This window comes from Eptesicus fuscus, chromosome 11 (assembly GCF_027574615.1).
Source record: "Eptesicus fuscus isolate TK198812 chromosome 11, DD_ASM_mEF_20220401, whole genome shotgun sequence".
Classification (NCBI taxonomy): domain Eukaryota; kingdom Metazoa; phylum Chordata; class Mammalia; order Chiroptera; family Vespertilionidae; genus Eptesicus; species Eptesicus fuscus.
In genome coordinates, this window is record NC_072483.1 from 24,464,388 (window position 1) to 24,491,518 (window position 27,131).

General features: G+C 36.9%; 2 protein-coding genes across 2 annotated transcripts in view; both read left to right on the forward strand.

The window, feature by feature from the left end:
- The window catches only part of KYNU (kynureninase), a 110,032-nt gene that overhangs the window by 73,898 nt on the left and 9,003 nt on the right, over positions 1-27,131 (forward strand). Inside the window, exons 11-12 of the mRNA XM_008143491.3 lie at positions 24,449-24,501; positions 26,295-26,380. Of these exons, the coding sequence (XP_008141713.2) occupies positions 24,449-24,501; positions 26,295-26,380 (139 nt within the window). The remainder of the gene's footprint in view (positions 1-24,448; positions 24,502-26,294; positions 26,381-27,131) is intronic.
- Positions 3,676-6,384, forward strand: LOC129150713 (E3 ubiquitin-protein ligase makorin-1-like). Its single transcript, XM_054723131.1, has one exon. It carries the CDS (start codon positions 3,682-3,684, stop codon positions 4,921-4,923), a length of 1,242 nt encoding a protein of 413 aa, XP_054579106.1. The 5' UTR covers positions 3,676-3,681; the 3' UTR covers positions 4,924-6,384.

The window sequence follows — 27,131 nt, forward strand, 5'->3', positions numbered from 1 at the left end:
TTATTTCCTCTTATAAAATTACAATCTAGTGTCTGTGAAGATATATGAGGTCATTGAACCTTTAAGACACAAGAAGTAAAACCTTTTCAAAGAGCTTCATGTCTTGTTTTAATTGCTTCAAGTTTTATCCATAAAGTGACTTTTGAAATCTGCAGGTTTTTTAAAATATTAACTATGCAGAGCTAGTATTGCTAAACTTTTATTTATTCTTGCTGAGAAAATATATGTATCCATCTGGCGCTATATGATTGTCAAAAGAGCCATGGTGCAATGCCACATGCTGTGTGGGCAGCATGGAGAACTTCACTGTAACTACTCATCATACACAGACCCACCACTGGGTCCCGGAGCTTCCACAACCGGGGCCAGCTAACTCCACACACCACAAGGACATGTGTAAAACATTGCTCAGAAAAAAAGGTCTAAACACATCTTATTCATTTTCTCCTTGTTCACTTTTTACTCCAAAGAGAGGCTTTAATTGAATGGGAATTATCTTTTTCTGTAGAGTTGAGAACTGTCTTCACTAAGATTGGTTCATGGACCCTCGTGCACTGCTGGTGGGAGTGCAGACTGGTGCAGCCACTGTGGAGAAAAGTATGGAGTTTCCTCAAAAAACTAAAAATGGAACTCCCATTTGACCCAGTGATCCCACTTCTAGGAATAGATCCCAAGAAACTAGAAACACCAATCAGAAAGGATATATGCACCCCTATGTTCATAGCAGCACAATTTACCATAGCTAAGATTTGGAAACAGCCTAAGTGCCCATCAGCAGATGAGTGGATTAAAAAACTGTGGTACATCTACACAATGGAATACTATGCTGCGGTAAAAAGGGAGTTCTTACCATTTGCAACAGCATGGATGGAACTGGAGAGCATTATGCTAAGTGAAATAAGACAGGCAGAGAAAGATAAATATCACATGATCTCACTCATTTATGGAATATAATGAACAACATAAACTGATGAACAAAAACAGATCCAGAGACAGAGCAACATTGATCAGACCATCAAAACTCAGAGGGAAGGTAGGGGAGGGTGGGTAAGGGGGAGAGATCAACCAAAGGACTTGTATGCATGCATATGAGCCTAACCAATGGACACAGACAACGGGGTGGGGGGGTGAGGGCATGAGTGGGGGGGGGTAATGGGGAAATAAGGACACATATGTAACACCTTAATCAATAAAGAAATTTTAAAAAAGATTTCCATTTCCACCAATAACACCAAAAAAAAAAAAAAAAAAAAAGACCAGTTCATGGATAGATAGATTGCCTTGGTTCCCATATCAATCCCTCTTAATCAGCTTTGGTCAAGCTCATAGAACATTTGGCACAAGCCATGGCAACTTAGGCAAAAAACAGCCAATTAGCTCTTTTTATTTTTAAGGGCCTGCTTGAAAAATTGATAATAAATTAATTATAAATTTCCTGATTATAGGGACATTGTCCTTTTGACCTTTTTTACTTCCATAATCCATAATGCCTAATACGATATTATTATTATTATTATTATTATTATTATTAATTTCAGAGAGAGGAAGGAAGAGGGAGAGAGGGTTAGAAACATCAATGATGAGACAGAATCATCGATTGGCTGCCTTCTGCATGCCCCCTACTGGGAATCGAGGCTGCAATCCGGGCATGTGCCCTGACCAGGAATCGAACTGGTGACCTCTTGGTTCATGGGTCTATGCTCAACCACTGAGCCATGCTGGCCAGACAGAAAATATTTTTAAATTTTTGCTATTGAATTTATAGTTCTTTCTTTACTCACAGCATAATAGACAAACCATTTTGTAACATATGGAAGTGTTTCTACTTTGCAAGTTATTCTGAAGGAATATGATTTGCAAAATACTGTCAAATTAAATATGAATTTCCATATGTTTCTACAAAGACCAAATATATCCATGAAAACCTAGCTGCAGACAACTTAAAAAATGCTTCATAAGGATTGTTTTAATATGTTTATATTTATTTTTAGAGAGAGAGGAAGGGAGAGGGATAGAGAGATAGAAACATCCAATGTGAGAGAAACATCATTGATTGGCTGCCTCCTGCACACCCCATACTGGGGATTGAGCCCACAACCCAGTTATGTACCCTGACTGGAATTGAACTAGTGACCTCTTGGTTCATGGGTCAATGCTCAACCACTGAGCAACACTGGCCTGGCCTCTTCATACATATTTTAATTTACATGGCAAATTGTTCTTTCTAAAGTCCTAAATTCAGATGTATTCTCTTATTTTTGTGCTTTTAATATCAATATTTTCTCAAAATATTATAAACAAATATTTCAAAAATAATAATATATTTCAAGAAAGTACATGCAGGACATTTTCAAAGATTTTATTTGTTAATAAATCTTTCACATCAAGAAAATATTGACTTAGTTCTTGTAAGGACAACACATTATCCTGGAAATAATTTTTATTAACTAAAACTCATGATGTCAGGAAGCACTTTTTAATAATAGTATGCTTATCATACTGTTAGCTCACTGGACATATTTGTACAAGCCTCCTGTTGAGTAAGACTTGATGTAATTGAGTATATAATAAACAACTGAAAAACTCTTAGCAATATTTACAGATGAGTGGGCAAATAAGAGGAAAAGGAATCGAACCTTGCGATAACACTTCAAACTACTTTCCAGAGTAGTATTAAATCATTTGATGGAACAGAGTAGAGAAATTGTGAATAGATGAGTATTTTTTAGAAAACAGGAATTGAACTTTACTAAATTTGAGTTAGTAATATTCTACTTGTCATTCTAATACTATGGCTATGCCAAGTCTTACAACAGTCATATGGACTGGTTTCTGGCATCAAAGGATAAATGTACAATTTATGGGCTGAAGCAACCTATTTTGTCAGTTTTCAAGACTTTTATTTGTTATTAGCACCTTTGAATCTCCTCCCTTCACTTAGCCATACCTTTACATTTCCTACAAATGTGCTAGTTTCTAAAGGCCTGAATTTAGACTCACCTTGCTCTTTGTCTCATTTTTCAATTAGGTTTATTGGGAGGTCTCTTGTTATAGTTTATATCTATTGCTTTCTCTGGTCCTAGTTCTGTATACGAACTCCACTTTCCCTATATGTTCCTGAACTACCGTTATTTTTTGGATCCTAATATTGACTTGAACTGGAGCAATGGTGTTTCTGTTTCCTAAGTCTTACTCCTCATTCTGCATGGTCCTTGGGCATTATTAATGACCTGTTGTGAGGAATGGCTTAAGAACTTGACAGGGAGACTTATGTTCCCCTGAAACCATGAACAAATCTTACCACATTGATCTTATTTCCCTGAGGATAGAATGTTACCCATCTTTGTTTGCATTTACTCATCTAAATTTGATTGATTGGTTAGAAATGACAGTCATTGGAGGCTGAAAGAAACACTGTTACTGGTCATGAATGAATGAAACTTGGAACAAACTAAAAGTAAGGGCAGGAAAAGTCTATAATTGTTCATAAAAATAAGTTAATGTTTTCACTGAACATTGTGGAAGAGTTTAGATTTCTAATCTTTGAAAGAACAGCTACAAAATAACTCTGTACTACATTTGCACTCATTAAAAAATATTTATTGAGTCCTACCTTCCACGTGGCACGGAGGGTACCCATTCCATCTTGCCTCCTTCCGAGACCAGCCTTGCAGGTATTTCATGCACGGGGTTTGTAAGGAAGGAGATAACTGTCGCTACTCGCATGACCTCTCTGACAGTCCATACGGTGTGCTGTGCAAGTATTTTCAGCGAGGGTACTGTATTTACGGAGACCGCTGCAGATACGAGCATAGCAAACCATTGAAACAGGAAGAAGCAACTGCTATAGATCTAACTGCAAAACCATCCCTTGCTGCTTCCTCAAGTCTCTCACCAGTAGTTGGACCCATTGTTGAAATGAATACGGGCGAGGCTGAGTCAAGAAATTCAAACTTTGCAACTGTAGGCGCAGGTTCGGAAGACTGGGTGAATGCCATTGAGTTTGTTCCTGGGCAGCCCTACTGTGGCCGTACTGCCCCTTCTTGCACTGAAGCACCCCTGCAGGGCTCAGTGACCAAGGAAGAGCCAGAGAAGGAGCCAACGGCCGTGGACACGAAGAAGCAGCTCTGTCCCTATGCAGCGGTGGGGGAGTGCCGCTACGGGGAGAACTGCGTGTACCTCCACGGAGACTCCTGTGACATGTGCGGGCTGCAGGTCCTACACCCGGTGGACGCTGCCCAGAGATCACAGCACATACACTCCTGCATTGAGGCCCATGAGAAGGACATGGAGCTCTCGTTTGCCGTCCAGCGCAGTAAGGACAAAGTGTGTGGGATCTGCATGGAGGTGGTCTACGAGAAAGCCAACCCCAGTGAGCGCCGCTTCGGGATCCTCTCCAACTGCAACCACACCTACTGTCTCAAGTGTATTCGAAAGTGGAGGAGTGCTAAGCAATTTGAGAGCAAGATCATCAAGTCCTGCCCAGAATGCCGAATCACATCTAACTTTGTCATTCCAAGTGAGTACTGGGTGGAGGAGAAAGAAGAGAAGCAGAAACTCATTCAGAAATACAAGGAGGCAATGAGCAACAAGGCGTGCAGGTATTTTGATGAAGGACGTGGGAGCTGCAACTGTTTTTACAAGCATGCGTACCCCGATGGCCGTAGAGAGGAGCCACAGAGACAGAAAGTGGGAACATCAAGCAGATACCGGGCCCAACGAAGGAACCACTTCTGGGAGCTCATTGAGGAAAGAGAGAACAGCAACCCCTTTGACGATGAAGAAGAGGTTGTCACCTTTGAGCTGGGCGAGATGTTGCTTATGCTTTTGGCTGCAGGTGGGGACGACGAGCTGACAGACTCTGAAGACGAGTGGGACTTGTTTCACGATGAGCTGGAAGACTTTTATGACTTGGACCTATAGCAGCTTTGTGTGGCGTGTGAACTGGTCTGCTGAGCCCAGACAGTGCTGTCCCCTGTGGTGGTGTGGCAGTGCCCGTGTCTCCTAGGCAGGCCTAGCAACTCCAGGTGCTGTCGTAATACTTCGTACCCAGGGCCTGTCTTCTCACTCCCTCACCTTCCCCCACGGAGTATGTTGTTTCCTCTGGTTAAAAAGTTACAAAAATAAACCTTAAAGTTAGTTTTTTGTAACACGAACTTAACTGTCAGACAGTTAGTGTAGGTTTGTTGCGTCATCTGTTTTCAACCAGATTCACACAGTTGGAGGGTGTTCATGGACGTGCCGCACTCATTCTAAGGACCCAGGTTCCAAAGTCACAGCCTTGGCCCTGCTCTGGGGTCCAAGAAGAGGTGATGGGTGAAGGATCTGAACTGTGGCAAGTAGCCTGTGCTACAGACCTAGAGGCGGATACTTGAGGTTTCTGCTGAAATCTGCACATCTGTGTTTTTATATGTTCCCTACCCCACAATCCCTACCCCCGTGCACTTGTTCTGTGGTTTTGGTCTCTTGATAATTGCACACAAGTAATAACTACTGGATAACCATAACCAGGTGCGAATGTGTGGAGATTTTTACTGTTCAGTATGACAGGAAGATTCTGAAAGAATGATTTACTGGCATAAAAGAAATGCAGAATTGAGGTCGACTCCCAAGAGCTGGTAGACTTGGCATGTGTCAGTGCGAGTGTGTGGTAAGCCTCGCATCCCTGCATAGGTGCAGTGTTCTTAGCCTTAGTGGAAAACCTTGGCTTAGTGGTTCAGCCTAATGTGGCAACTAGATCTTACAGGACAAAGCAGTATGTTGGTAGCTGTTACTAGAGCAGTGCTAGCTTTGTCTGTCTGTATGAATAAATGGGCTTAGCCATAGAGGGTAAAACTATCTGGTTATCCCATATCTTATCACAAAACGGGGTTGTGGATACACAGTTGTATTTAATGCTTAATGATCTCTTACCCTCTCCAGTTCAGGCACCTTTTGGCAAACCTTTGTCCTCGCTTGAGGGGTTTTGTTGTGAGGTTTTTGTGTTTTTGTGGGTATGTGCCTCATTCCATCCCTGTACTTTGCAGGTAGACAGATGTGATTCAAAACTGTGTTCTAAGGTGTTTCTTGTAGTGGAGTCATTGGTTTGCAGTAATAAGTTATGCTTTCCCACTCAAGGGGGGGTGGGGTTGGGTTGGTAATTCACAAGACAAGCTAAATTGTTAGAATTCCTTGATTGGAAAATTTAGCTTGAGTTTTGTTGCTGTTTCCTTAAAATAACTTGGAGATGCTCCTGAGTTGGCCCATCGACTGCTTTTGATTCCTTGGATCCCACCCATTCTTTCACTTTAAGAAAAAACAAGTCATTGTTACAGAGGTCTCTGTATTTTACAGCTGCCCTTTTGTAAGAAGCACTTTCCCAAATAAAACAATAAAAAAGCAAAATATATATATATATTTATTGAGCATCTGTTATATTCCAGGCAATTTTTAGTGTGTTTGGTGTGAATGAAAAAAGAGAGCAAAGATTCCTGCCCTCATAGAGTTTACATTTCATCAAGGGAAGGTAGATTATACATATAAGAAAGAGCAAATTAAATAATATGTTTGAAGTTGATAGGTACTTTGGACAATTTAAAAAAGTGTGTGTGTGTGGCGGGGGTAGGCATAGGAATATTCTATGTAGGATCCTTGGTAACGTGCAGTATTAAAAATGCATTCAGGAAAAAGACCACATTGGTATAATAAAATGTGGATGAAGGGATGAAGTAGGTGGAGATAACCAAGCAGTTATCTGTTGAAGAGAGTTCCAGGCAGAGGGAATATTTTACAAAGGGTCCAAGAACAGGAGTGGGTCTTGAGTATTTGAGGAACAGCAAGGAGGCCCCAATGGCTGAAACAGATTGATCAAGCTAAGCTATAGATTAGTGGATGAAATTGCAGAGAGAAGGGGCTCCAGAAATGTAGGCCCTTATAAGGCAATATAAAGATGTGGCATCCATTGTCCATTTTACCATACAAGTGACATGACATAACAACTTTTAGTGATCACTCTAGTGACTTTGTTGGGAATAGGTTGTATAAGGGTAAGGGTGGGCTTTGGAAGAGCTGCTGGGGAACTGTTATGGGAAGCAGGCAAAGAATGACAACTCAAAGCAAAGGAGTAGCAGAGAGGTGATAGGTTGTAGGATTCCGGATCAATTCTGACAGATAGGTTGCAGCACACTAAAGGAGGTCAAGAATAGAAATATGAATGTCAGTTAAGGGATGTTTGCACTCATACAGAAGTGAGCTGCTCATTATCTAAAATATGGTAATGCACATGAGATGAAGAAAACAGGACACAGTTACTAGGAAATTGAATTGAGAGGACAAACAGAAAAGTTTGGATAGATGGGCAAGAATGGAGAATCAAAGATTAATTTGATGTTTACACAAAAGGATACTAAGTTAGTAACCACTTATTTCATTTATTGACTAAAAACACTTATTGAGCATCTACTATAGGCAAAGCAGTATGCGATGTATTGTGGATAGAGGTGTAAATGACCGCCTATGTTCTGGAACTTACTGTTCAGTTTGAGGAGTGAAAAGAAAAAGAGAGGCTAGAGAAAATTTTGATGAGGCAATATCTGAGCTGACTGGAGAAATCCTTCTGACTCTGAGTCAGACTGAAGGGGATCGGGTCGTGGTGGGGTGTTCTGGGCAGGGTGGTTTTATGTTCATCCCAGTCAGGGGCCAGGGCATTGAAATATTTGCATTCAAAGTAAAAAAAATATTTATTTTATCTTTAAGACAAAAATGAATCATTGACTGTTCCTATGGAACAAGATTACAAATATAGGTCACTTCACTTCACCAGGTCTTAGTTTGCTCAGGGGGCGAGGGGAAATAAATGACTAGGCCTGGGGGATCTCGAAGGTTGTTTTTCAGATTTTAAACTCTCTGATTCTCAAATGATGAAAGTGAAGCATTACAACAAGGGGATTGCTAGTAGGGATAACTCAGAATCTGAAACCGACTTGATCTAAGTCTGTGTGTCGCTGACTATATTGATGGCTTTGGTGACCCTCTTCCCCTCCCCCTTTTTGTAAGAGGTGGATGCAATAAAGCACAGTAAGTGCAGATAAATTGGTAACAAACTTTACTATAACTGGTTCATCTTTTTCCTTTTCTCAAGTTGAAAAAGTGCTATGTACGTGTTTCTTAAAGTTTAGCTGTCAAACATTGTATTATGAAAATTTTAAAAATGTATAAATTTTTTACTACTTTCTGAATAAAACAACTCTGTGGAAGTTTGGATTCTGTGAAAAATGATTATTTGATGAAGGTTTTCAGCAATATACTTTTTTCTTGAGGTTAGGTTATAGAGGGCATTAGGATGTAGGATGACAGACATTCAGACTTATCCCCAGTTGTGGTTACAGATTTTGCTTAAGCATAAATGAGTATGTTGTACCCCAAATGCCCCAGGTTTCTGTAATATTGTAACAGTTTGCCTAATTGAACACATTTTTTGAAGCCATGAAAGCAGTAAGACAATTGCATTTGGTGCTAAGTTGTGACCTTAAGAGAGAGAAAGAATGACAGAGAGAGAAGAAGGGAGGAGAGGAGAAAGGGAAAAGGAAGAGGAAAAATAAAAGGAAAAAGTAACCTAAGTCTCAGTCAGGCTCATATTCCTAAATATAGACTTAAATTATTAAATGTATAATGATAAATTGTCAAATTAAAGCAGTATTTAATGCAATTGTACTTTCTTAGAAAAGACTGTGGGTTTTTATTTTACATGTTGGATTTTGCTCCAATGTTGAACTGCCTATTTCACACAGAAAATGCTAAGAAAAGTGGAGTTTTTGTTATAGTTTTGGAGAAGTACTAGGTGAGAAGAGGTAAGGGATTTGCAGAATAAGTCAAATTAATTCAGTGTATGAAATATTTAGAGATTTATGCAGAAGATTCTGCCGCTAAAGGCTTATTAAGGAGATCACAGAGAGTTTGTATATTTCATTTCATAAATCTTAGCTCCAAAATCACATTCAGTGGGTCCCTGGTGGCTTTCTCTTATGGAATATGAATATCATGCCTCAAGATGCCATTATAATATGTGATGCTTTCCATTAGACAATACTTATTTGAAATTCCTTTTAGGAAACTTAGGATGTTCAAAGAACACAAAGAATATTAAAATCTTCCCTTTATTATTATTTATTGACTCTCTTCCAATACCTTTTCTCAAAGTTCTGTTAATATCTTCATTCTAAGTAACTTAGCTCCCTGCTTCATTTTTAACTTCTGTTGGCAAGAGTCAAATTTCTAGTCCCAGTACTACACGATTGCATCTTAATTGTTATTGTTAATATTCAATTTGCAAGAATGATTTATGAGTTTGTTGAGATAATAGTTACTTATAAACTAATTTAATGGTTTTTAATTTTACTTTATTAACTTTAGAATTTTTGTTTTTTAGAATTCATGCCAAAATTTCATTTAGACTATATTTCTATTGTATTTTTATTTTACCTTTCCTATGATCCAAGTGGTAGAAATCTTAAAATGAATTTAACTTTTCCCTAGGTTCTTTGTGATGTATTTTGAGTTTGAATAATTAATTTATGAAATAATAGTTTCTTTATTTGACTTTAAACAGCCTCCTATACATTTGTAAAGACATTGAGATATCCTGTATAATAAAAGTATAATATGCAAATCGACCAAATGGTGGAACAACCGGTCAGTGGGGGGCAGGGACGGTGAGCAGGTGTCGCCAGGCCAGCCTAGGCGCATGTCAGTGGGCAGAGGGAGGGGACTGCAATGGGGTGGGGGGATGGCATCAACCAGCGGCGGTGGGGCGATGGGTGCTGGCGCCATCCCCTGATTGCCCACCTGGTCGCCTCCCACAGAGGGAGGCCACAGGCAGCAGCAGCAGCAGGGCAATTCAGGGCAGGACCGCCCAGCACCATCCCCAGATAGGCCTGCTGGGATTGATTCCTGCAGAGGGAGGCCACCAGTGGCTGTGGCGCAATTGGGGGCAGGGCCGGCCACTCGCTGTCTGCGCCATCCCAATCGGCCCTCCAGTCACCTCCTGCAGAGGGAGGTCAGACTGCAGCTTAGGCCTGCTCCCCACTCCTCTAAACCATCAGTAGGACATCCCCTGAGGGCTCCCAGACTGTGAGAGGGGGCAGGCTGGGCTGAGGGATCCCCCTCCAGTGCACGAATTTCATGCACCGGGCCTCTAGTATGAATATATGCTTACCTAAGTTCCCTAAACTGGATGCCTAGGTTCATGCATTTTTAAAAAATATGTAATTGTATTGATTTCATAGAGGAAGGGAGAGGGAGAGAGAGCTAGAAACATCAATGATGAGAGAGAATCATTGGTTGGCTGCCTCCTGCACACCCTTGCTGGAGATTGAGCCTGTAACCCCAGCATGTGCCCTGACCTGGAATTGAACTGTGACCTCCTGATTCATAGGTCAACATTGAATACTGAGTCACACCAGTCAGGTGGTTCATGCATTTTGAAGAAGAGAAACTTATGGAAATTATAAAAAAAGAATAGAGAAAGTCAAAAGAACTGTTTTTAAGACAGAAAAAAAAAATCATTGTATATATAAAGAACGTGGTTATCACCTTGCTTGGCATTCTGCCAGCTCAGAAGCCTAAGTACAGTGTTCAAGTATTTGGGGAAGTATTGCTGTTATAGAATTTCTGATTCATTTTTTTTAATCTGTCCTAGGTGATTTTGCATTTGTTTCTGAATATCCTTGGTCATTCTACATTTAGGCTTCATCAGCTATTTTAAGCTACTTGTCAAGTGTCTTGAAACCACGATTTCACTATTTGTGTAATGAGTGTAATGATAATATCTATTTTATAGGAATATTTTGAAGATTAAGTGATTGATTAGAACAGTGTCTGAATCATAAGAAAAGCTTAATTAACATTTGTTTTGTTGCTGTCAAAATTATTAGAACAACAAGAATCTAATCAGGAAAAACCTGCATTTCCATAAGTCAAACTTGTTTGACTATTTTTACAAGACCTTGGCTAAATGTTTGAGAAGTCAAATCACCTGGCCTCACATTTACTTTCTATCATTTAGAAGATAATATGGGAGAAAGGCTTTATCTTTCTAACATATTAGTTTGGTAAATAGAATACCTTTCTTTTCTTATTTTATTTAAATTAACAATGTTTTTCAAATTTTTAATCTAGTTATGGAAAGAGTTATATTACTATGGCCTCTTATGTTTAAAATATATCATTGATGTTGTTTTTCATGAAAATATCCAAATAACCTGAAAATGTCAGATATTAAAGAAGAGATCTAAAGACATTTTTACTTCACAGGGGGTTATGGGTAAAAATAAATTTTAATAAGATAAAAATGTCATTCATTTGTCATAATGCCCCATTAAATGATTCGATTTCTTTTTATCTAGTCAAAGTGTAGAGCAATTAATTTTTTTTAAAGTTGCAATTATTTCCAGAAGAAATGACATTTAGAATTTCATTTAGATCGAAGACAGATAGTACTGGTGATTAAAAGAACATGGTAATTATTCACACTTTATGTTAGAATACAGATGCAAAGGAAGAAGAACACCAAGTGAAAAATCAGTGGAAGGCTGAAACAATTAACCACCACTGACCCCAGGGCTTTGAAGCACATAAAACACAGACTATCTTTCCCCCTTTTTTAAATGGCGACATGGCGGAAAACTGTGAGAGAGTGGTATTCATAATCTGTTTAGTTTTTTTTGATGAATATTTCCTTCAAGTAATTGCTTTGATCACTAAATTCAATGATATCACTGTTGCATCTAGATATTAGACTTCAGTGGCATGTGAAATAGAAAATTATGTTATTGTCCTGCTCTGGAGTAATCTGAGTTGTAAAGGAAATATGGTATAAATAGTATCTATAAAGAGCTGTTATTTTCTTCTGTTTCTCTTCTTTTCCTTTCCTTCTTTGAATAAATTCATTATTCATGTTGATGAAATGCAAACTTCTCATCTTTCTGAGTCTCTGAGTTCATTTCTTTTAGGGATTAAATCCATTCAATGTCTCACTCCTAATGGGATATGTCAGCAACTCTGTCTTCCTTGACTATTGCTTAATATCAGACATCTAGGTTTGTGTTCATTTTCCTTTTCTCAGTTTTCCTACCTCAATATGGCTTGTAGAGAAACTCTCTTTGAACACATCCTTCAGCTTCCTTGTGATGATGCCATCTCAAACATAGCTTCCTGTTTGGGTCAGTGTTCCTGCTTACTTACTGAGCAGAATATGGGCTTAATTACTTACATTTCTTTGGATAATAACTCAACTTCTATAAGCCTTACTTTTCTCAAATCTAAAATGATGGAAATTATACCTACCTCAGAGTGTTGTCGCAAAGATTAAGAGAGATGACAGAAAACTATCCTGTCATGTGTTTCCTAATATTTCCCAGAAAACACATCTTCGTTTCCATCCTTTTTCTCTTGGCAGTTCACTGTGCAAAAGCTTAGCTCACCATGTCTTTTAAATTGTATCCCCTGTCGGCATGAGAATAAAAAATTTAATTAGCCAGACCACTCTTAAATGTTCTTTGGGATTATGTAATTTCCATCCAGGTCATATGGATGTGATGCTGGAGAGTGATGGATGGTAGACAATTAGAATCTCCATTGGGGTAGCCCAAGGGCTGGTCTTCCAGGGTCCTTTGTGCTAAGCTGTTGGATAGCAAAATATAATTTCTTTAGTGAATAAATGCAATTGAGGCATATCATCATCAACTAATGAGGTAGACAAGTTTAGAGCAATCATTATGTTATATATAACATATATTTATGTTATATTTATAACTTTTTCAGATATAAAGTTATCTGAACTTTTATAGATTCAGTAAATAAAGCATAAGAAAAAGATGCCTTGACTTCTGTTATACAATTGGCTTCTAGTTTTTGTTGTTTTCTTTTTCCCCCTCTCTGATTAACACATTTTTTTCTTCATGGAGTTACTTGTTTCTTTCATATTTGCGTTATGAACATGTCATCAGTACATTCAATTATAAGCTATCACTTCCTCTTATGATACCATATTTGCACACTAGGTCTTTGATGTTTCTATCAGCTATACCCAGGATTCACCATAACTCATACTCTTGAATTTTTAATACTACAAACCTAAATGATAAATACCTAAGTGCTGCCTGGCCGGCGTGGCTCAGTGGTTGAATAACCTATGAACCAGGAGATCACGGTTCAATTCCCGGTCAGGGCACATGCCCGGGTTACAGGCTTCATCCCCAGGTTACGGGCTTCATCCCCAGTGTGGTGTGTGCAGGAGACAGCTGACCAATGATTCTCTCATCATTGCTGTTTCTATCTTTCTCTCCCTCTCCCTTCCTCTCTGAAATAAATAAATAATATAATATTTTTAAAAAATCACCAAGTGCTTTAATGAATATACAAAAATGAAAGAAAAGTTGCTAAATAAGAAAAAAGCATTAAAACTATTGTCTCAATTTTTGTTTTGATCCCATTAAAAAATGGGGGGGGGGAGAAACATGTTGCCTTTTTTCCCCCAAAAAAAATGTGGTAATTTTTTAAAGCTGTCTATACAAATGTCATCAGGCCATAAACTTAGGTGGGAAAATACTTTCATTTTCTTCACTTTTATCTGTCAACTTATTTTATGCAGGAAACACAATCTTGCAATTTCTTAGTAACATTTGTGATTTTTCTCAGTAAACTCATAGTTTGAGCTCTGTCAGTACAGAGTTCTTTTCTTGTCCTTTTTCTCTTAGGATGGCATCTAAGGTGGCAAGGATGGATGATGTACAGGGCACTCAGACATAGGTAAGGGAGAGGTATCTGGGTCAAAGCCATCTCCTGGAACCCGTGACAATGTTCCTGGCACCTCTTTGGCCACCTGTTCTCTACGGCTGCACGTTCTGAGATGTTTGTGGAACTGCCATGGCCCCTTGCCCTTTATCCCAACCTTCCATCTCCACTGGGGATGATGAGTTTCTCCGTCACTTCTGCTCCCTTCTCTGGGAATCTCAGAATACTCTCTTGGGTCTCTTGGGTTAGTATAATTCCAGGTTATAAATTGAGGTGCTATCTCAGGTCCATTTTGCTAACATTTCTACATGAAGACTATGGCACCAAAGTGGCATACAGGGATTCTATACAAGCCCTTTTGCATTGCTTCAGAAGGCTGAGCATTCATGGCTCCGGCAATTTTTATCATTAGGTCCTCCCAAACACATCTGAAGTTCCCACTGACCCCTTAACCTCCTCAGCTCCCATCCCCTAGGACTCACCTGGGGGAAGGGAGTGCAGCGGGCTCAGTAGTAGGAAAGCTGAATCCAATCTTTCCCTCCCATTTTTAAAGCTTTTCTGTCCTTAGCATGAGGAAACTTGACGTTATTCGTGGGGTAGGTTCATTGTTTCTCCTTTTCTCTTTCCTTTTTGCTGTTTACAGCATAAACTTTATGCTCGGCTATATGAGACACATGACAACTAGAATTGCAAAATGTCAGTCTATTGCAAATGAGAAGTCTTATAAGTTTCAGAAGCTCATTTTGGAACTCTAAGCTAAAAAGAGTTTTGGTACTATCTGTAGTGGTCTCCAGCTAACAAAGGACCCTGAAGCAAGGGCATTTATTGATTCACTGTGAAGGAAAGTTGTAGGAAACTTATTTGTAAACTAGTGGCCCGGTGCACAAAATTCATGCATGGGGGGGGGGGTTCCCTCAGCCCAGCTTTCACCCTCTCCAATCTGGGACCCCTCAGACATCCCCCTCTCAATCCGGGACCACTGGCTCCTAACTGCTCATCTGCCTGCCTGCCTGATCGCTCCTAACCACTCTGCCTGGCAGCCTGATGGCCCCCTACTAACCCCCCCTGCCAGCCTGATCACCCCCAACTGACCCCCTACCAACCTGATCTCCCCCAACTGCCCCCCTCTGCCAACCTGCTCGCCCCCAACTCCCCTCTCTACCAGCCTGCTCGCCCCCACTGCCCCCCCTGCTGGCCTGATCATACCCAACTGCCCCCCCTGACTGACCTGCTCGCCCCCAACTGCCCCCCCTGCCAGCCTGCTCACCCCTAACCGCCTCTGCCTCGGCCCTGCCACCATGGCTTTGTTCGGAAGGATATCCGAAAGGTCTCCCGGTCTAATTTGCATATTACCCTTTTATTAGTATAGATAATGTGAAAAATTCTTAATATCTTCAAAGATTTTACTACCCCCAAAATTTCCCCCCAAAACGTATTGTATCAGTAATTGTCCTTAAATCCATAAAATTTTCAGGTCAGGGGAAACTGGCAATTAATGTGTCACCAAAAGAGCAGAGGTAGCAGGAGCAGGACCTAAACTGGACCATCAGTTTTTAATCAGATTTAATACTTTATTCTGGAACAATCACTTGGCAATAATTCTGAAGTTCAATATTAAATGTACATCTAGAAATTTAGTAAACAATTTTTTAAATAATAAGAATTCACTTAGGGTCAAATAGTATAGCACCAAAAAGAAAAATAAGAGTGAAAAAGGGAGGTGGTGGTGAGGGATTAGCCCACATAGTCTATATGTGTGTTAGAAGTATAGGAGATCAGGGACATCATGCAAAATGCTCATGGAGCTAAACAAAGCATTGCTATTTGATAATTATTTACAGTATCAATGTATACAACTGAAAATCTGATCAGTTTTAAAATGTTATATATTTCATGAGTGGTGACTGGATGAAGACTAAACAGTAACCTCTTAACACCTCTAAACTTCCTCATGTTCCCTGGAGGCACAGGGATATGCTAAATGTGAAGTTAGATATGTGTTCATTTACTTATGTGAAGGATATTCCTTCTTGTTCCCTCGGTAGGTTTCCTCTCTCTCTCTCTCTCTCTCTCTCTCTCTCTCTCTCTCTCTCTCTCTCTCTCTCCTCTCCCTCCCTCCCTTTTTAATGGAGATGAAGCTGGCAATATGTAGAATTACTGAAAAATAATCATAGATTTTTGAGAATATACATGAAACCACCCAAAACATTTTCCCTCAAAGCAAGATTTTTGGGATGGACAGGAGTAAGTCATATAGAATTGAAAATTTACAATTTACTAGAAGTAAATGGTATAGTTTAGATAAAATGTCAACTTCAAACAATGTGAAAATCACTGATGGGCTCTTTGAAATAAACTCAGGGGCCTGAGTGGAATTTAGAGTAATGCCAAATAAATGTTTTTTTGCTGGAACTGAGGAATTGCCTTTCGTATTTTCCCTACTTTGAGATATATCCTATTTCCTATGCTTTTTTCCTACAGACTATTCAAAAGCCATCATATAGCTATCAATCTAAACATCAAACAATTCTAAAAATACTTTGCACTCAAAGTTAACTGTTGAAATATTTGACAAGTTAACTTTTAAAATAAAGCTTACCCTGAGTCTTTTTAAAGTGAAAGTGGACATCTATACAGATAAAGTATTATCCTCTTATATAATAAAAGGGTAATATGCAAATTGACCCTAATGGTGGAACGACCAGGGAATGACCAATCGCTATGATGCACACTGATCACCAGGGGGCAGACGCTCAATGCAGGAGCTGGTGGTCAGTGCGCTCCCACAGGGTGAGCTCCACTCAGCCACAAACTGGGCTGATGGCTGTGAGTGCAGCAGCAGTGGCGGGAGACTCTCCCGCCTCCTCTGCAACATTAAGAATGTCTGATTGTGGCTTAGGCCTGCTCCCTGCAGGGAATGGCTTAAGCCATAGTCGGACATCCCCCGAGGGGTCCCAAACTGTGAGAGGATGCAGGCTGGGCTGAGGGACTCTCCCGAGTGCATGAATTTTTGTGCACTGGGCCTCTAATGTTAATTATAATTATGTAAAACTTCATGAAGTTAATGATTATTTCAGTTGAAATGTATGCAGCCATAATTCAAATTCTTTTTTTAATAGATACATATTTCAATATGTAAATATGTAATTTAGAAAAGTTATGATTATCTCTATATATAAAAGACTAATATGCAAATTGTTCCCACGGGAGTTTGCCCAGGAGACCAGGAGTTCAATTGCTCACTATGACATGTGCTGACCACCAGGGGGTGGCGCAGAATGAAGGAAGGCCCTGGCCGGCAGCCAGAAGGCCTCAATTGGCCCTGATCACCGGCCAGGTCTAGGGACTCTACCCCTGCACAAAATTTCATGCACCGGGCCTCTAGTTTCTAATAGAATAAGTAAGTTCTTTCTTTCTTCTACACAATATAATAAGTTCAAATTTTTTTTAGTGTACATGGCTTTTATAAATCACTACCAGAAAAGTTTCAGGTATTTTGTTATAACTGTTTTGAACTAATTCTTAATGTTTTTCAAAGTAGATCTACATTATGATAAACTTCAGCATCTCATACAAAATTTGTGTCGTAAATTTTTTTTTTTCAGTTTACCCCATTCACAGAGATAAAAATATTACTGTATTTTCTGGCGTATAAGACCACTGGGCGTATAGAAGATTTTCCTGAGTTTAAAAAGTCGTCTTATATGCTGGAAAATATGGTATATGAATTCACATTAGACTTGAGAGAGTTGTGACTTGTATTCTAGCCATTAAAAAATTATATCTTTGCCTTGGCCGATTTTGCTCAGGTGTTAGAGCATCAGCCTGAGCACTGAAGGGTCACACATGGGTTTGATTACCAGTCAGGGTCACATACCTTGGTTTCGGGCTTAATCCCCAGCCCCAGTCGGGGTGTGTGTGGGAGGCAACCAATAGATGTGTCTCTCTCACATTGATGTTTCTCTCTCTCTCTTTTCTCCTCCTCCCTTTCCTCCACTCTTTCTAAAAAATATCAATGGAAAAATTATTCTTGGGTGAGGATTAAAAAAAATTATGTCTTTGATAATTATGCTTTCACAATTTATTTTCAGTTTTGATGAGGTATTTTAAAAAGAAAAACAAGTTTTGCCCTAACCAGTTTGGCTCAGTGGATAGAGTGTCAGCCTGTGGACTGAAGGGTCCCAGGTTCAATTCCGATCAAGGGCATGTACCTTGGTTGCGGGCACATCCCCAGTAGCGGGTGTGCAGGTGGCGGCTGATCAATGTTTCTCTCTCATCAATGTTTCTAAATCTCTATCCCTCTCCCTTCTTCTCTGTAAAAAATCAATAAAATATATTTAAAAAACACACACAAGTTTTAAAATGCTAAATAAATTTCAGATAATACCTCTTTGATACATATTGGCTTCATCTAAAATGGTTGACATAATTGTCCATTATACAACATGGAGTAGTCCACCTTGGGAAAGGCATTAGCCCCCAAAGAGCCTTGCCCTTTCTTAGCTTTGGGCCTTGGCATATGCTGCTTTGACCACTTGGAACACCCTTTCCTTTCTCATTTGCTAAAATATACTCATCCTTCTCCTCGGCTCCCTCGAAAGAGCCTGCCTGGTTCAGTTGCTCTAATCAATTCTTCGCTGACTGATTGTTCATCACACATCACATCACCCACATTACAAACACTCTTCCAAAAACACTCAGAGACAAGTCTCTGACCTCAGGAGCTTACATTCTAGTTGAGGAAGAAAAGAAAGTAAGCAGGTAATTATTTATATGCATAATAGATATTATATATTTTATTCTACATATTTATTTTTTTGTTTTCATGTTTCTTGTAATCATTTCCTTTCGGAACATAGAACTTTTCCTCATTCACTTTTAATTCAACAACCAAATGGTATTTTATTATGTAGATTTAACATAATTTATCATAATTTATAAAATCAGCCTCCTATTGAAGGAATTTTAGGTTCTTTTTATTCTCAGGTTCTTACTAAAAGCAATGCACACCTGACACTAATACAAAATAATATTGAATGTAAATTGTAATTTAAAAATACAATTATGTAAAATAGAAAGTGATTTCAAGTATAAAAAAAATAAAAAAACAACAGGGATACAATGACCATAGTGATACATCATTCATATCATGCTTTTACAAATTCTGGTGAGTAAATTTCAGGAAGTGAGCATGCTAGGTCAAAATATATGTGCATTTGTAACTTTTATAGCTATTTTTCATTTGTTCTCCAGAGATGTGCACTGAATTATACTCACACCGTAATATGTGAGTTACTCTTTATCCCCATTAATACCAAGAGAGTGCATAATCAAACTTTTCAATTTTTGCCAATCTAAGAGGTGAACTGGGATATCTGTCTAGTTTTAATTTGTATTTTTCTCACATTACTTTTTAACTTTTAAAAGTAATTTTTCTTTTCTTTATGATCTAGTCACATCTTTTGGTCATTTTATTGGGTGGTTATTTTTGCATTATTATTTTAATTAATTTTATTTATTTATTTTTTATTGTTTAAAGTATTACAAATAGTAGTATTATTGATCTTTAGATATTTTCATATTGAGAAGATTAACCTCTTGTGACATAAGTTGCAAATGATTTTTTTAAAATTAGGTTGTTGCTTGGTAAAATTTTTCTCTTACGATTCATTAGTTTATTGAGGTGATCCTATGTCTTTCTTTTTAGCTTTGTTAATATAATCAATTACATATTAATTGATTTGTTAACACATGCCACAATGTTTTGATTCTGAAAATTTGATATTGTAATTTTTACAGAAATATTCAATTTAATTGTTTTTATTTTTTAGGGATCTTAGTATGATATATATTTCCATATGATGTTAGAATCAGCTTGTCGAGCACCAAATTTAAAAAATGTACTTTTTTGTTGGGAATCATATTAAATTTATACATCAATTTGAGGAGAATTGGCACTTTTCTTGATTTTGAATGTCATTCAAGTATTTTTGTTATGATTCAGGAGTGTTTAAAATGTTTTTCATGTAGATCTGGAACATTTCTTGGTAATATATTTGGAGCAGTTTTAAATTTTATATGTTTATTTCTAATATTTTCTACCAGGCTACTAATTAATCTTTTTGCTTATATCAGATATTAAATTATGTAATGTGAAAGTAGTGGTAATTTACTTCTCTTTTTTCAATTTTTATAACTGCAAAATCTAATATTATTGAAACCACCTTTGGTGTTTCTCCATTAAGTCCAAGTTTCATTTTTAGGACATAGATATTTCATTTCAATAAGTGTTTGCCTATAATTATTTTGTTAATATTTTCTTTTAATTCAGAATAGTTTCGGACTGTTGAAAATGTTTTTGTAGGTAATCCTAGAGAGATGATTCTGTGATTTTCTTTTTAGCTTTATTACTATAATTAATTGTATATTAATAAATTTGCTAATATAGAGCCATTCTTGTATTCTGTAAATGAAATATACTCTTCATAACACGTTAATAGTTTAATATGCTGTTAGAATCTCTTTTTATGTTTTTTTATTAATATTCTTAAGTCATATTGGTTTGTTGTTTATCTGTGCAATTCTAACCTAGTATGATACTAATATATTGGTTTTGAAAATAATGGAAATATCTCCCTCCTATATCCCCTCTACTTGTTTGTTTGTTTTTATGCTTTGGAAAAGTTTAAATAGCATTGGAATTATCTACTCTGAAGAGAGTTGATAGACTTTCCCTATCAGTTCATATTCTTTCATAAATTTTAGGTGTTTCAGATGTTTCTTCATTTCTTCTATTAAAATCTCTTGGTTTAAATTTCTTTCTTTCTCTTTTGGAATTAATTTGGATAAATGTTCTCTTAAAATATCATCCATTTTATCTAGATTTTATAATTGATTGCAGCAATCTAGCCTTTATGATGTTCTTACTTTTCCCTTTATTGTGATTATCTTTCCCCATAATATTTCATTTTTATATATACTGTCTTGTATTTTCTCAATTAATTGGTATCCCCTCCCCATCACAAACATTTTTACTTATGCATTAATGTAACTATTATTTTGTTTTCTGATAATTAATTTCAGCTCTTACCTTTATTAATTGCACACTACTATTTTATTTCAATTTATTTTTATGTTCTTTATAACTTCTTTAGTCTTATTATTGATCAGTTTAACTAAAATTTCTTGATCTGAAATCTGAAGTTAATAACTATTCTCTATGCCCTATTCTAGTAATATCCAAATATATTTTTCTACAGTGTTATCTTTTAAAAAATTCTACCAATTCAGTTTGATTCTAAAAGTACCTTGAGACAAATTTTATTTTAATGGTAATTGAGTCTTTTTGTTTTCTGAATTTGTTATTAATTACTAGTTTTATTGCATTGTAATAAAAATATATTTAACAATTTATCCACTTTGGAAATGTTAAAATTTTTGTATTTAGTTTTAATTAATATTTTATGAGCACTTCTAAAAAAGGTATCTTTTTTTTCAGAGCAAAGCATTAAACATTTGTCAATTTGATTTACCTTCTTAATTGATACTTTTGTCAACTTGATCTTTCATAAACTCAGGTTAATAAAGTGCTTCTAACACAGAATATTTCTATCACTCTTGTAGCCTTTGTAATGTCTAATTTATAAATGTTGCTGCCCTGTTATGTAATGTCTAGAAATTAATAACTGTTTTATCTTTATTTTGAATTTGTTTAATTAGCATTACAAAATGTCCTTACTTAAATAATTTCATTCTTTTTTTGGTCTGAATTCCTTCTTGTGTGATATAAATATTGCATCCACATTTGATTTACTTTTGTATTTTCCATTTATACTTTTGCTCAATCTTTTGGTTTTTTTTTAATATTTCTTTTTAATTTGATATTTTCCGTCATCATTTATTCCCTCTATGCCCTCTTCCACCTCCACCCTCCACCCCCTACCACAACCCACTTTTATCATTTTTCTTTCTGAATCACTTATTTTAGCAGTCTCTGATTTCCGGTACAATATGATAGCTTTGTTTTTTTTTTAATACATTAATTAAACTCATTGGCATTTGCAGTGACAGCTGTCTGGTCTTAATTTAATGATATACTTTATGCTTCTAGAACTTTTTAATGTTTTTCAATATGAGGTTTGTTTTGCTATTTTTGTTCATTATTTTTTGTTATTGTTGTTAATCTTCACCCAAGGATATATTTTCCATTGATTTTCAGAGAGAGTGGAAGTGTGGGAGAGAGAAGAGAGTGAGAAGGGGAGTAAAGAGAGGGGGGGGAGAGAGAGAGAGAGAAAGAGATTGGTTGCCTCCCGCATGCTACCCATCTAAGGCCATGGATTGAGCCTGAAACCCAGGTATGCACCCTTGACTGGGAATGAAACCTGCAACCCTTCCATGCTCAGGCCTATGCTCTAACCACTGAAACACTGGTCAAGGCTTATTTATTAGTTTTAATTAGTTTTTCTAATATTTAAGATTTTAATTTAAAATTTTACCTTTTTCTATTACTTCCCTTTCATAAGCAACAATAGAGTTAGCAGGTTTTCTCTTCCTCTGCCTATTCTCTCATTACCCCATGATTTAGTCAATGTTTACTTTCTTGGTGTTTACTTTGTATTTTTAGATCTGATTGTACTTCTATTACTTGATCCATCAAGTTTAAATTATAGATGATTATTCAGTGAAATTACTTCCCCCTACTTTGTTAGTTATTTTTACATTATCATGTAACATTTTATTTATGTGCTATCTCCACATTTGTTTATTCTTAGTTCTATAATTAAATACATTCAATAGTCATCAAACATCTTTTTGTCATAATTTTCCTAGTCATCTCGGCTGACTTAAGTTCACTCTTTGGAAGATTTTCAAGAAGAGTTTATGAAAAAAAACATTAGCTGAACTCCTATTTGATCAACACCAATAACCTTTATACAGCCTTATCCAAACCTAATACTTGTACATTATGTTTTCTTCCTCTTTCTTTGAGTATCATACAGGTATTTCTACATTATTCTCTGTCAATAAATGGTTGCATTAGATAAATTTGAAGCCACGCTGATATTTTTTCCTTTATTCTAGCTTCACCATTTTTATTTGCAAACACAGTTCTGTTTGTTTGTTTTGTCATCCTTAAAATCCATTAACTTTAATAAACTATAAATAAAATAAACCACTCTAGGTTAATTCTCCCAAGTCTTTCAGACAATTTTGTATTTATTTCAATATGTAGATTTAAATCAGTTTTGATTTCATCAAAATTGTCTTGAATTTTAACTTTTTAAGAAGATTCTTTTAAAACATGACTCCAGGTTTTATTTCATCTTTTAAATATGTTTTTATTGATTTCAAGAGAGAGAAAGGGAGACGGAGAGAGGGATAGAAACATCAATGAGAGAGAATCATTGATCGGCTGCCTGCTGCACGCCCCCTACTGGTGATCGAGCATGCTCATCAGGCTCTGAACTGCTACCTCCTGGTTCACGGTTGGCAGCTCAAACACTGAGCCACACCTGGCCTGGAGAATTATACCATTTTTAAAAGTTTTTCTGTTTGTTTGCTTTTCTTCTTTGGATGTTCACTCTGGTGATGATAGAACTGTTTTGTCTATTATATTCATTCCTAGAGGCCCGGTGCATGACATTCATGCACTGGGGGCGTGGTGTCCCTCAGCCCGGCTTGCGCCCTCTCACAATCCGGGACCCCTCAGGAAATGTCTGCCTTCCTGGCTTAGGGATGTTGGCCTGCTGGCAAATCGAAGTTCAGTTGATTTACATATTAGGGTTTTATTATATAGGATTTTCTCCCTAAACTATTTTAAATCTTTTTTTTCTCACAGCTATCCTCTGCCCCTTGATGTATTCTAGTTTCCTAACATTCTTGCATTCCTTCCAAATTCTTCTTTTTTTTTTTCTAATTTCTTTCTGATTTCTGCAAGCTCATTTTTTACTCTCCTATTGTCAAACTATAATCAGTCCTATTCCTGCATTTCTACTTGGCAATTTTTCATTTTATGGAATATTATTTTATTAAGTTTCTATTGTTTTACTTATTCACTGTTTTATAGCCTTTTTAAAGTTAAAAATTTATTTAGACACAACTTACTACCAGGAATATTTTATTACTCTTCCTCAAATTTTATATTTTTCTTTAAACTATTTTGTATTTTTTCCATCTATTACACATTCATATAATTTTCCTGTATATTTTCCTATAACAAAAATTAACATTTTAATTAAAATATGAAAGTAACCAATTTCTTTAGAAAATCATTAATAAATTTTCAACTATTATATACTTTTTTATACCATTTCTCTTTAGGGGTTTTATTGTAAAATATATTGTTTTAATGCTTTTCTTTTTTGAGCTTTTATCTTTGTTTTAAAATTTTAGAAGCTAAACATTTTTGTTCATTTAATTTTATTTTAAATATAAAAAAGGTAATTAAATATAGCTCTTTACAAAAACAATATAACTGGTGATATGAAAAGTTGATTTAATCCTTAGTCTTGATATGGTTATAAATATGAATGGCTTTAAGACATCATGTGGAATTTATCTATTCAAGTATTTGATAACTTGTATCATAAATGGTTTCAATATGCAGGCCCTAGATTTCTATATTAATTGTGGTTATTTTTGTAGACCAAAGTATCTGATGTTGTTATTTATATTTTAGGTTAGTGGGATGGTTTGGTCATGAACTCAGCACCAGATTTAAAATGGATAACAGTAAGTGTACTCCATTTTACTTTGTAAGTCATTTTATTTTAACTTTATTTTAATTTTCATCAGTCTTTGTATGACATGTAATATACATGCCTCCTGGAGAGTGCACTTTGAAAATGCCACTGCAAATTTTTAAAATAAGAAGTGACATTTCCAGAGTGTAAGACTAAGTGTTTATAGATTTCAGCACGATGTCGAGTCTATCCCTTTGTAGGGAGATAAGAGGAGGTGAAATCTAGCATAAAGGATCCGATCTCATTAATATGGAGCACCCGAAACATCAGGCAGTGAGGACAAGAGGAATTTTTGGCTTGGAGTCAGACCCAGGGAGACTTCGGTGTCAATCCCACTTTGCTGCTTAGTAATTTTGTGATGCTGCACAAGTTATGTCATCTTGGAATTTTTCTTCTCACATATTTAATGTGAATAATATTTATTTCAGGATTTGGTTTGAGGATAAAGACAAATTTAAACCAAATAGCAAACAGCAGTGTTATTTCATTTTTATCTTCTCTTCTTCCAACTTTTCCTCCTTTTGTAGTTTTGCCACTTACTGAATAGCGGCAGTTAAACCTCAGTAGGTAGAAATGAGAGTGCACCAGGCACAGGGGTGTACTGCCCTGTTTCTTTTCCTTAATGACTCTATTCTTCAATCACATGGAATACAGAAAGCTTTGCAAATGTTGTGAGAGTTCCACTTAAACAAACTTGATCGTTTAGGTGACGTCCAACCCTGAGATAGTATTTTAAGCAAATTCACATTTACAAAAACCAAGATGCTCGAGGATCAGGAAAACTGTATTTTATCTTGGCTGCTGAAATAATGAGCTCTGTTATCAGTCCAGTTACTTACATTTTTTGTTCTAGGCTTCTTATCTGTAAATGAGGGAGGTGGATTAAATCAGGCAGCAGAGTTTTTCTGGGAAGGATAAAACAGAAGTTATTTTAAGCTTTTTGGTTTATACTGTCACTGTGGCAAATACTCAGTTCTACCATTGTAATGCTACAGTAGTCATAGACATACATAAATGAATGATGCGGCTGTGTTCCAATAAAACTTTATATATAAAGACAAGTGGTGAGCCACATTTGGCCCTCAGGTCATAGCTTGTCTAATCCTGGATTAGATGAATCTGGAAATACCCAGAATATTCTAAAGTTTATTCAGTCAGTGTTAGTTTTAATTTGGTCTCTAGCTAGCAATTTTCACTCTATTGGATTTAACTTTCCATCTAATTAATTCTGATTAGGATAATATCACCTTTTAAACATATCATACTTAAGCAGATTATTTTTTTAACTTCCCCTTTTTCCCTAAGAAAAGCCACTTGACCTGGTGCTAAAAGTCACTTTCATAGGCCATTTCATTTGATATGTCTGCCATTGGGCAGCATTATGATTACAAGTCATTTAAATCCTGATGTCTTCCTCTCATTGACTTGGTTTCATAATGAAAGAACATAGCATGAAGCAGAACAAGGAATACAGGCTTGGGAATGGCAGAGGACAGGGTCCAGAAAAGCTTTTAGAAGAGACTATTTTTACCTTGTGTCTAAGAGCTCTAGTGTTTGGTAGTTTCCTAAAAAGGTGGAGGCAGGGGAGATAGACATTATAGGTAAAGGGAAAATGTGCCAGTTTTTTAGGACCACAGATTTTCTCTTAAAATATCTCAGAAATCTTAGGGATATAAATATTTAATTCTTTTTCTCTCTACTACTCTGTCATTGAAAAAAAAATCCATAAAGAATAATTTTTAAGATACATTCTATTAAAATGACATAATATGAATTTTTCAGAATTGCAGTTAATCCCCGGAGCCAATGGATTTAGAATTTCAAATCCTCCCATATTGTTGGTCTGTTCTTTACAGGCTAGTTTGGAGGTAAGTGATCTGTGTGCCAATCTTCCCACATCCTTACCTTTTTCTTTACCTGATTGTGACATGTTGTAGTACTTTCTCTGCTAATCAACAAGATTATAACATGCACTGTGCACAAACATTGTGCAAAGGGTAGTGTTCACCTTTAGGATGCGTCTGTATGTGAATTATTACCTTTTATGTGTGTCTCCAGCCCCTAGCAGGATGATTGGCACATTTTTGGCACTTAGTAGATGTTAAATGTAACACACCTGGGGAGAAGTACTTTTAGTTCCACTTCCAATTTGTGTGAACTTGAGTGAGTTACTTAACTTTCTATTGCAATATTTAAGTCTCAATTAATTAAATCATTCAACATTTATTTATTAAGAGAATGCTGTGTGCCAGACAATGCTGTGATTACAGGGAACTCTGTCTTTCTAGTTCTGTGAATCAATGAACTGACAAAGTTTTAGGAAGACTAAGGAGGGAGTATATATATATATATATATATATATATATATATATATATAATAGCAATTGTCCAGGACTCCATCACAGTAACGACTGAACAGCAGGATGCGTGGGGCAACCAGGCCAGCAGAGGGAGGCAGTGAGCGACCACCAAACGACTGAACAGCAGGCTGCGTGGGGTGACCAGACTGGTGGGGGGGGCAGTTAGGGCAATCAGGTCTGCAGGTAGAGGTGGTTAGGGGTGATCAGGCTGGCAGGGGGGGCAGCTAGGGGCGATCAGGCAGGCAGGCAGGTGAGCAGT

Bases quoted from the DNA above. Each gene is read 5' to 3' on its own strand.
- LOC129150713 (XM_054723131.1), top strand. From the start codon at position 3,682: ATGCACGGGGTTTGTAAGGAAGGAGATAACTGTCGCTACTCGCATGAC.